This window comes from Schistosoma haematobium, chromosome ZW (assembly GCF_000699445.3).
Source record: "Schistosoma haematobium chromosome ZW, whole genome shotgun sequence".
Lineage (NCBI taxonomy): Eukaryota > Metazoa > Platyhelminthes > Trematoda > Strigeidida > Schistosomatidae > Schistosoma > Schistosoma haematobium.
This window is the reverse complement of record NC_067195.1, coordinates 11541047-11552882: the sequence shown is the minus strand read 5'-3', so window position 1 is coordinate 11552882 and position 11836 is coordinate 11541047. Positions and strand designations below refer to the sequence as shown.

Here is an 11836-nt window from a genome sequence, read left to right as displayed (position 1 = left end):
ATCAGCTACGGAGATCGTGGTGCAGAATGTTGGAAAATCTACTAATCGAGTTCTAAATACCAATTATTTAATTAATAACCGACCTGATGACCATATACAATTCCAGGGACCACGTGAGTCCGCTCTAATCTTTGTTGTTAATTCGAATACCATTGAGTATATTCTCGGTAACATAGAGTCTACATCCAACACATAGTCTAACAAACACATGACGAACCTAAGGAGAAGTACAATCGATTACAAAAGTTTGAATTTTCATTTAAGCCATGGCGAATTGGCTTTTTTACGAAATAATGATTCCTTTGTGATTGATTGTCCCTTGGTTACGAATTATAAATATAATACGTTCATTTGTACTCATGAAGTTCTACCTGCCTCAAATTGCACTACTGGACTTCTTTGTTTCCATATGAATTCGACTACTTCTAATCATCTCAGTAAGCGAGTTTGTTCCAGGACTGTAAGGATTCTGGATACCAGCAGCTATCACATTATCAGGTAGGAGGTTGGTTGGTTGTAATGAGAAAATAACGAAGTGATGATTCAAGTTCCAAGAGCGGGAGACGATTTCAAGAATAACAAATAACTTGATCGATAAGTAATACAAGCAGTCTGAGAAAACGAAAGTGTAAAGATAAAAGGGGAAATAAACTATAATAAACGAGACAGCAACTAGTTACCGATACATGATAATGATAACGATGCGTAGGTTATTGGGCATGCATCAAGCACAACTGGTCCAAGTAAGAGATGGTTATACGTGAATATGTGCGTGTTTGTCAAATCTCTTGAAGCTGTGTACTGAGGTGACTGTTATCGCTCCGGCTTGGATAGCTAGTCTGAGATCGCGCTCTGAGGAGATAACTGGTTCATCAATAAAGATCATGGAGGGAAGTGGACTTAAGATAGTCCCTTGCGAAACACTCGTTACTGTGACTGTTTAGCATGTGTGGAGGCGGACACTACGTTCTGAACTTAACGAAAATAGATAAACGAGAAGCTCTTACATCAAGAATAAATGAAGATTCAAGGTTGACTCAACGCTGGCGGTGCTGGTTGACGTGTAATTGACTTGGCACAGCAACAAAGTCACATATTAGATGTTCTGGTTTAGGATTTTTCACGTGATAATTGATAGAAGCATAAGTCATAATTTTTGTGGGAACAAGATAGAAGTATGGCTGTGAATCCCATCTTCTCAAGGTGCTCTTTGAGGAGTGTTAGATATGTCCAAAAACAACCAACCAAATCGTTGTGTAAGTGCCCGCCATGTCAATATGTTTTGATGTTCCTGTTGACTATCTCTATTGCATATGAACTGCCAGTTGAAGGACATTATTACCTCATTATATAAATATGACTCATAATTTTTATTCATTTCGATAAGACATGCAATACTGATTGATATGTTTGTGAGTTCCACCTAATGACCATAATCCTCTTAATTAATGTCCCAATGAAATTGTTATTTTTACGTTTAGAAACGGATAAAGTCTAAAGCCAAGTTGTCTTTGTTCTGACTTTTTCTTTCATATAGACTCTGTGGTCTTCAGTATCGCGTTCACAGTTCTAGCAGAATACCTACAGGACAAAGTGAATTCCACAAGGAGCACATACACTAATGTGCAGAAGGCTCTCGCGATTCTAAAGAATAATACATCTATCTGTATCTTTTATTCCAAGCGAATAGTCCAGCTATCCTTTGCTATGAGAGGGTTGAACACGCTGGACCTGACTTTTCAAAACCCGTAATGGTATTCATGTAGTACTTTGTTTTTGTGCATGTATCCTCGCAATACACAGTTTTTCCATCAACTTTAATAGTTTGCGAGTAATGCGACTGATTTGTAACAGGCTGAGTCTTTGCTATCTATACCTCTGAAGACTGGAAAGAGATTAGGCTGGTCCCTTGCGCCTGTAAGTTGATTTGGCTTTGGTGAGTATCTAAAGTGGTTACAACCGTTGAACCGATGGCTTCTACTCGTTGTTTCGGGTTCTAGAGAGTCTGTTGATACATCCTGATGATTTAAATAAAAACAGAGACTTCAGTTTTCTCAATTATCACCTGGTAATTAAATATCCTCCAGGCAGTCCACTCGTAGTCGAGTTGAGGTGTGTTCCATCCGAATGTAGAAATAATTATAACTGTTACGTCAACAAAGTGTATGGTAGGTAGGAATAACGTTCATATCTACGTTCACGCAGTCAATGAGCTTGCCATACTGTAGCGTGATTTTTATTAAAAAACTATATTATCCTGTGAATTTTGCTGTAACTGTAATTTTTATTCACCGTGTCGGACTACCTCATACCGGACACGTGTATTGTGTGCTAGAATGATATCCTAAGTTGTAGGAAGCTTAATAATAGTCATGGTTATTTTGACTTGGTCCCAGGTCCCAGAAAGTAGGACACCATAATATTAGGGAAAATAAAAGATCAAAGTACGTTTTCTCTCATGATCCCCGGTAAAATCATAAATAACACTTAGAAACAAATATTCTGAAAGTTAGAAAATCCCACGTGGCAGCAACATTGAATTTAGCAAAATAGGCTGACGCTAGTGTATGATATCTACAAAAGGTATTCAAGTCAAAATGGTTTGACATTTTGCCACATAAAGCACGTAAGTATGTCAGGAAGCATACACCGACCTGAATAGCAGTAGAAAAGGCCGGGAAAACAAAACTGGTTGAAAAACATTGGCGTCAACATTTAGAGGATCACATAAAATACGGAATTTTGGCACACTAAAGGGCTAAATGTTGCATTAACACCAAAACGTCAGCGAAAAAACATAGTGTAATGGGCAACTCAATCAATTGACTGAAATTGCCGTTGGTGTAAGTCTCCCGATGAGATGCGTGTATATTCTCAGCTCAATTAGTTTCTAACTAACTGCAACTGCCCAATTAAATGTACTGATCGAACCAATCAGTTAACCAATAATTTCAAACCAAAGGTCGTTTCTATCTAACTGTGTTGCTAATGTAACAATAGGACGAGGCAAGCTAACCTCCATTACATACAAAGATGGCGGGAATGGTGGTTCCCGCTTCATCCTGATTGGTCGCTAAGTTGACTACCGAAATTACGAACCGGAGTTGAGTTTATTTCCAGCCGTTTAGAATAAAAAGCAATGAATAGCCGTGCTGACAACATCGATCATTGTTGTTCTGGGTGGGATTATAAAGGTCAGTGGCGTTTCATTTAGCACTAACTTATTTCACCTCCAATCTTAATGTAAAAATTTATCTACGCACTCAATTGACTTAAATCATAAGCGTATTTATCATAATCCCTAAATTGAAATTACTGTCACATATTAACCAAATTGACAGCGGAAATGTTTGTGTATTATCGACGAAAGGTCCGGAAGTGTAACTCGTCAGACCTTTGTTGTCTGAGAAAGCCTCAGAAACGAACGATTTATATCCAATTAATCCACTAGATCCTTATGTCGTAGTGTATTCCAGCCCATAACCATATTTGTAACCTTTGTGGTCGTAACTCGTTTTACGCCACTCAGACCCAGAACATGGTTTTTGCGGCCATATTCTACATTTAGTGATCACCGCCTTTCATTACTAAGTTTACTTCTTTACGATATCCGTAGGAGACATCGTAATACTGGTCTACGTTGAATTATGTAATTAACTAAAGGCTTCTTTATTTCTCCGCTCATTAGTATTACGGATGTTTGTATGTATTTGTACATATGTGAGTAGGAATAAAAGCGAGGTCGGTTCCCATTGGTCAGTTACGTAAGCCATATTTGACCGTGATGTAAGTATACCTTAGCAAATACCAAAGTGAAACCATGTTAAACACCAAGTAAGGTGTTCTTTATGACGTGTAGGGAGATTTGGTCGAACATTATTGCTCCCTAAAAGTTTCGATGGCACGTACTAGTTCCTGACAAGTGAGTGCCTCTAATCTAAACGTGGTTTTTGTCCTACCCATCAATAAAGTGCTATACGTTCTATTTAAATCTCTATATCATTAGTTTTTGATTATATCTCTCAGTCCCAAGGATATAATTAGCTTTGTCTACTGAAAAGATGGTATGAAGACACTGGTTACTTAAACCCCATGCTAAAATTTACATCTGCATATTAAAAGATTGTTATTCGGGGTAGTTCGTATCAAAACTGGCCACAAGATCGTATATGATTTCGTCTCATGAGTACTGCTCACGATAGACGTAGGGTGCTTGTTGAAAACGTCAAATCGGTTGATCGAAGACGACATAAAACGGCTCAAAATTAGTCCATGTGGCAAAAACCCATTCATTTCTTATTTGTACTTGGTATCGTTCAATATTTCCCATTGTTAGACTTTGTCTGTACTTTTAAACCCATATTTTGTGTGTAGTTTTCCACTGTCATCAATAATATTCCCAATTTAAAAAAATTAGAATGTCAAAATCAGTGGTGGGATACCATACCAGTCAAAACAACCCTACCGACTCAATATATTGGATCAAAACAGCGGTTTCTAACTTTCAGTCACTCTTGTAGGTGAAATCCTATTTGGTTAGAACTTTAGTATTTGTGCTTCAACACTTAGTAGTACTCATACTTTCCTGATTTATAAAGGGTTGACATTTATTTTGTCCATCTACTGCACATCATTCTTTCTGATGTGACCAGCTGTTGTGTAAAAATCATAAAGAATGAAATTACTTTTTCCGTTTCTCACTTTCGTATACCTACATGAAAATTTTGCTGACAATAGTATTTGCTAAGAAATGTTTTCTCGTTAAGCACTAAATCAAAAAATTTAAAGCATTACTTCAAAATTGCAAACGTTAATAGCTACTAAATTATGACTCATTACGGTTACCCAATTTGTTGTTAATTTTGAAAGTTACTCCAAAGTATCATATAAAGTCATGCATTTTCGATTTCATCATCGTTTGTGGTAGCGGAGATTTAACTTTTTATTGTTTATTTATATTCTCGAATATTAGTGGCTAGGGCAAATGTCCTACAGTTTAATCTGTTCATTTTGCGTGTATGCTACTGATATCACCTTGCTGTCTAGGTTAAATCAGGTAGAAAGAGGTTTGAACCTGCAACTTTTCCGTTGAAAGATTATTGTTTCAACCACTAGACCACCGTTAAGATTAAGTGTGCTCTAAGTTAGTAGAGGTTTGGATTTCATATCATTATTTAGTGAGTCACTAATTTATTCACTATATAGTACTGTAAAAACACTTCTTTCGTAGCTCTTAACTGAATGTGGTGCTTCTGAAAGCACACTAAGTGTAGTGGTGTAAGTCGCAGAAATCCAATAAAGATTAGTTTGCGATGTAAGTATATAAAGTTTGACATGAAGTTCTTAAAAGGCAATCAAATTAAGAAAATAAGATCCTTAAGTTCTAAGGAACAACCGTGTTCTGTTTTCGTGTCTTTGCTCCTTAATTCCTATTACCCCGGAGATTCACCCTGGCGAATTCATAACTCCTAAGTTGACTCAAATGTAATAGGACAATAGCTATATTCTGCTTGCTACTACGTAATTTCAAAGATTAATGCAATAGTAACTCAACATTTGACTTGATCAGTAAATACATAGGATTTTTCTTTAATACTGCCCCTGATGTCCATAACCTAGGCGTAGCTATTGGAAAGGCAAAAGGGAAGCAACTCTATCCTACAACTTCGGAGAATATATTTTGTGAAAAAACAACCACTCTTTACATATAAATTTTCTCAGTGGTTATTGATTACTTTTAAACATTTGTTACTTAAAGGCAAATTTAAGTTCATGTTGAACAAATTTGAAAACCGAGTGAATGCGTAACAGGAATTATCAGAATACAATAGAATAACGCACTGAAATTATCAAATGTTAAACCAAACGATTATCATGTCAAATCCATTAATAATATTGCTCTTTTCCGCTTCATATCAATAATCAGTTTTATTTGCAGCATAACATTGTGACCTATTTATCAAGTGCTAGTTTATGTACTTCACTATATTTGAGTGTGAGCAGCAACAATATTACTTAGATATCCAAAAGGAAATCGGTATATTGAATTATAACCTATAGACTAACGGTTAAAAGCCAGGTGCTCTAACCATTAAGCTACCACTTCATTATTCACACTATGCGTACATTTCACAGCAATGGACCGAAAAATTAAGGTCATACCTGGTAACAAGTTGTCTGTCTTTCGAACTGCTAATGATCTATTCCCATTTACTTCAAGCTGTTAATTTACCAAACCCCTGCTATTTTTTATATATAGGATCATAATGAGTCATATTAGGATTCGAACGTGCAGATTAAGTGTAGTAACAGTTGCTGCTACGCTGTTCACTGTCACGTTAATACTTCAACTAGTAATCATCATATATAATTACTCATCTGTAGCCAAGAATGTTCCTAAGTCAATTGATATAGCTTATGTAAACATGATCCCTGGAAATATCACATTAACTCGTGACTGGAGTTTTGATCCTACTTTTTCAAAAGAACAATACAATTTGTCAACATCTAATAACACACATCGGATATTCATAAATCCTGTCTTTTCTTCTGGTTCTGATGATTTGGAGTATCCAATGATGATAGATATGCCAAAACTAGTTGGACAGGTTCTTTCAAACTTGACTGTAACATCTCGTCCAATAAATGACCCAAAATTTCCAATACTTATGAGTGAGCATCAAAAATGTAGAAACATTCTCTTAGAAACAGGAGGAGCTCCAGAACTAATGATTCTCATCAAATCTGCTCCATCAAATTTTCTACGCAGAGATGCAATACGCTTAACATGGGGCAATGATCTTTGTTGGGGTGGACGTCGTGTCATCCATCTTTTCCTTCTTGGTAATGTCCCATCTAATAATGAACGTTTAAAATACATATTAAAAAATGAATCTTATGCATATCATGATATAATTCAACAAGATTTTCTCGATCACTATTATAATAGTACATATAAAATTATGTTTGGCATTAATTGGGCAGTAAAATATTGTTCAAATGTCCCAATTATTATGTTTGTTGATGATGATTATTTTATCTATCCAAAAAATGTGGTTGCTTATATTGAAGGTTTAAGCACAGAGCTGCGTAAACTTTTGATCAGTGGTTATGTCTGGTATAATGCAGGACCAGTTCGTAAGAATATTGGTAGTCACGAAAAGTGGTTGGTTGATGATAAAGAATATGCTCCACGTTACTATCCTCCATATGTGGCAGGAGGTAATTTCTTTTTATCAATGGATTTGGCACGTGAATTAAATGTAGCTATGCGTTATACAAAATATCTTCGGTTTGATGATGTCTACCTGGGAATAATACTTAAAAAGTTATTGCATGTACCAATGCATTTAAAAAAAGTTTACACATTCCACCCTGTAAATTTAAATTCATCTGAGATATATGAAATGATTTCTAGTCATGGTTTTGGCAAATCTGCTTCACAATTCTTCTTATGGGACCGCCTAAAATGCTCAACATTTTGTGTACAGTCTCTTGTTTAATTTACCATTTGCTTGTCTTCTTTTGTACTATTAGATCGATACTTATCACATTTCTCTTCCTTTTTTAAATCATTGTTCCTCGATCTATTCAACTATCAATCAAGATAAAACTGGTAGACAATTTATAGAAAACGTCATTTTTATTTGCCTTTTGTATTGTTGTTGAGTATCACCCGTCCTAATAATTTGTATTCTAATTGTGCATACTTTTATAATTATGTGATATATATGAAACAAGAAAATATTCGTTCTGAATACTTACTCAGATATTCCCAATTATCGTTACAAATACTACTTTAAATAAAATTCTTGATAGACTAATAAATATATTTAGTGATCAAAATAATCTATACTTAACCAGTAATGAATTTCTGTGTACGCACATATAAAATCTCATTTACTGTTGTGAAGTCTTGAGCTGTTTTATATACTCCCCATACCAAATGACGATTCAATAAATAATCGATCAGAAAACTACAACGTAGGGCCAGGCATATATATGCATCGGTGCAAGTTGCAGCACCTCATTAGCACAACAAGATGAACACCGAATCCATAGAAGTAGTTACTTCACTGGTAGTAATATATGAAAGATTGTGTATAAGGATAAAGTACAGCAAGAAAAAACTAATTCGTAGAAAGAAAGATATAAAGTAATTTTAATCTCACAGTTTAAACGAAAACGAAGAGTGTATACACCTACACCATTGTGATCGATTCACCCATATCACCCAGAGTCTCCAACCATTGGTTACTATAGTCGCGCGGACCCCAACCAAGTAGTCTGTATCTACCAACATGGCTCATACCAGAAGTTAGTGACTTCAAGGACTGATGCCACGTTTTAGTCTGGCCACCCCTAACTCTCTTCCAACCATCCCCAACACTTGTCAGCATTGCGCGTCGTGGTAACTGGTGTCCACACATACGCAACACGTAGCCTACCCATCTCAGTCGATGGAGATTTACAACCCCATCAACTGATTTACCATTATTCCCTAATATCCTGCGTCTAACCTCACTATTACTTACCTGGTGATCCCAGCAGATGCGAGCAATATTTCTAAGAGATCTGTGGTCAAATATTAGTAACTTACGAGTATCCTCTACTCTTAGTGGCCACATTTCTCAGTCGTAAATTAAACCAGAATGAACTGCTGCGCAGTATACTCGTCCTTTGATTGATGAACGGATATTTCGCCTTCTCCATAGGTGACGAAAGTTGTTATCCATAAGTAATAGTTTTTTGGTTACAATTTTGTCCCACCTTTATAAGTGGTCTCGAAAAAACAAACCTTTATTTGATACAGTTATTGCTACTGGGAAAGTTTACCATCGCAGCTCATACTCTTTTAAAATTGAAGAATTTACAAATGAAACCGAACTTGGCGGTTGAACTTTCCGAGTGCTTGTATTATGTAAATTATTTCTTAAAAAGTCAGTTACGCATGACTTGCTAAATAACTGTTTTATATTCCTAAATATTTCCTAAGCATATCGTTCAGTATCAATATCTTTATAAATGCAAATATACACTCTGACTACTAGGAGTAAAGCAGTACAGTGCCCGAGTAATAGATCTTAAACTGAAATAGATAAAAACATCCTGAATGTCGTTTATTATTTCTTAAGATCTTATCCAAATTCTTTTATAAAAACTGGTTAATCTGTCGAGTAGTTCTATATGTAGATATACGAGTACTATCTAGTACTGAGCGCAACTGTTCTGATTTTCTTTAGTTTTTCGATTATTATAACTATTTGTAAATAAGCTCTTAATTAATTATGTTTATGTGTATGAAATGAGAATCACATCTTTTGTTCCATATATGTTGTTTTTGAGATGATTTGATCGGAACTAAGAATCTATGGGAAATTCTCATTGAGAAGAATTAAAGATTCATCAAAGTTAAATGTACTCCCGTCTAACTTTGTATAAGCTTCGGATTATGAAAGTCATACAAAATATATATGCGTGTAGTCTTTCAATGCAAAGTCTCAGTAATGAAACGCTAACGGCATAGTGTATCTTTTAAAGTTGCTTTTAGGTCAAAAGATCGAACAGTTATTCCTTAAGAGAATTATTTGCTTCTGTTTAGGCACTCATAGTGTTGAATAAATTTTGGTCCTTCAGGGTACGAATTCTTCAATATTTCATAGTTAAATAAGTAAGATTATTATTAGGTAAACCAGCCATCAGACCTGAAGTTTCGGGGTTCGGTACCAGCCGAGGTCATAGGTGTACAGTGCGAGGGAGTCCCGTACTGATATTGGATGCGATCACAACCATAACTCTTGTATTTTTAGAATATAACATCCCAACACATACTAGGACGGAATAGCTCTCCAGAATTCCCTGGTTTCTAATGGTATTCCAACTGGAGAACACCTATTTATTAGTCTTTCATTTAACTATTACTGAAGTCAACCATACAGAAGAAAAATGATAGTCTACTCTTTAGCAAAAATTGGGTTTTTATAGAAGTACACTGGTTCTAGGAAATATTTCATCCTGGTAGAATTAACGTTGTAAATTCTAATGCGGTTTCTTTTAAAAACCAAATGTTTTTTATATAGAAAATTTGATCTACTTTCCATGAATAACAGCTTAGAAAACCATTATATAACAATATTCTACAAAATGACTTACTGATTAATAAAAATAAGTGCTACAATATTTTTGGTTTGAATAACTGAAACAGTAAACAAAGCGCTCGTGTAATTTTACATCAATTAATGTTGTCTAAACCACAAGCGATGGAGTTTGCAATTAATTGCTTTGATTCCATCCAACATTAAGTCTCATAAGTAGACTCTCGGCAGCAAAATGGTCTGAATTAGAGTTTATTACAAGTATTAGATTCAATCTTTGCACACCAGTCAGTGGTAAAATATCCATCTACCTATCAGTCTGTTTGTTTATTTATAGACAAGAATCAGTATTTCAGTCTTTATCGAACTCGCCAGGTGTAAAAATTCACTAACTACATGACTATACGTATTTATTTTTCTGTAAATATCATTCTACCAAACAAACGTTTTGTTCACAAGTTTTCCTTTTAAATATTATTTTAGATGTTTTAAGTTTGAAAATAGAAATTTCTGAACAATAAATCTACTGGAGTCTATGTGAATAATTTGAATTTGTTTATGTTCTTTGGATTTTTTAGCATCTAGCCAGAGAGTTCTTTGTGCATTAGGGAAGCATACAGACGAATGAGTGAGGACTGTAAAAGAGAAGAACCAAAGAAAAGGTCAGTCGACGACCCAGCGAGTGCACACAATCCACTTACATCTAATCAGGAAAATAATAGACAGCAATCAGAAGTAATACAAGCCTCAGATTAATACAATCCTAGAATCGAAACGAAAGGCAGATAGTTTAACTCGCTACCATGCCCCTAGAGACAATTGGATGACATTTAAATTATATATGCAACAAAGAAATATTTCTCTTTTCAATTAGTTCCTAATCATAACTCCCTTAGATGAATTCGTAGGTTTTGATATTTGAATATAACATCAATATCAACCACAGTATTCCCTAATTTTGTTGTTTTAAAAAAAATCAAATTATTAGTGAATTGGTAAGGTTGTAATCCTAAAATCTGGGTGAATAATGTCGTTACATATTAGAGTGGTGTTAAAATAGGTCGATAGTGAATTGCGCAGTGATAGTTGTAATCAATTTTATAAAAACTTTCTATAAATGATCAAACGGAGGGGTCATTTATTTAGTATAAAAAGTGAGTGGTACTAGCAAATCAAATGAATGTGAATATCAGGCAGCTAGTTTGCTGTTAACATGGATTGCATAATGTATAAGAAAAATGGGAGTGCTATTTGGAAGGGGTCAGTTGGTCAGGTAGAGATGGCTTGGAAGGTCTCTTTGGTTAAAACCCTAGAATCTCGTACCATTCATTTATGCTGTCTCCGAAACACCCATACAGGATCCTAGTGCGGTCACTCACTTGACCTCACCTCACCAAAACGGAGAGCCGACGAGACACACCCTCCGTGTCTCTGGCGACCCGATGGCTCGTTCTCGTGGACTGGCAAGTGTAGGCATAGCACGCAGTAAGAGGGTAGGACAAACACTATTAGAGTGGGTCCCCGTTAACAGTCGTCTATGTGTTGTTCGGCTGAACGGCTCCGTAGGAACTCGGAAGGATAGAGATAAACGTAGTTGCCTTTTCGTCGTTTCTGCCTACGCTCCCACTGACTGTAATCTGGATGAAGTGAAAAATGGTTTTTACAGAAAGCTTTCTGAACTTCTTCATAAAGTTGAACGTTCAGATATAGTACTCGTAGCAGGTGACTTTAATGCCCAGGTA

General features: G+C 35.6%; 1 protein-coding gene across 1 annotated transcript; it reads left to right on the top strand.

The window, feature by feature from the left end:
• The first annotated feature begins 2241 nt into the window (after positions 1-2241).
• On the top strand, positions 2242-11050 carry B3GALT1_1 (Beta-1,3-galactosyltransferase 1). Its single transcript, XM_051210402.1, has 3 exons — positions 2242-2962; positions 3001-3194; positions 6260-11050. The coding sequence occupies exon 3, from the start codon at positions 6267-6269 to the stop codon at positions 7500-7502; it is 1236 nt and encodes a 411-aa protein (XP_051070389.1). The 5' UTR covers positions 2242-2962; positions 3001-3194; positions 6260-6266; the 3' UTR covers positions 7503-11050.
• The last annotated feature ends 786 nt before the right edge of the window (positions 11051-11836 follow it).

Excerpts from the sequence above, each read along its gene's own strand:
- B3GALT1_1 (XM_051210402.1), top strand. The coding sequence starts at position 6,267 with ATGAGTCATATTAGGATTCGAACGTGCAGATTAAGTGTAGTAACAGTT.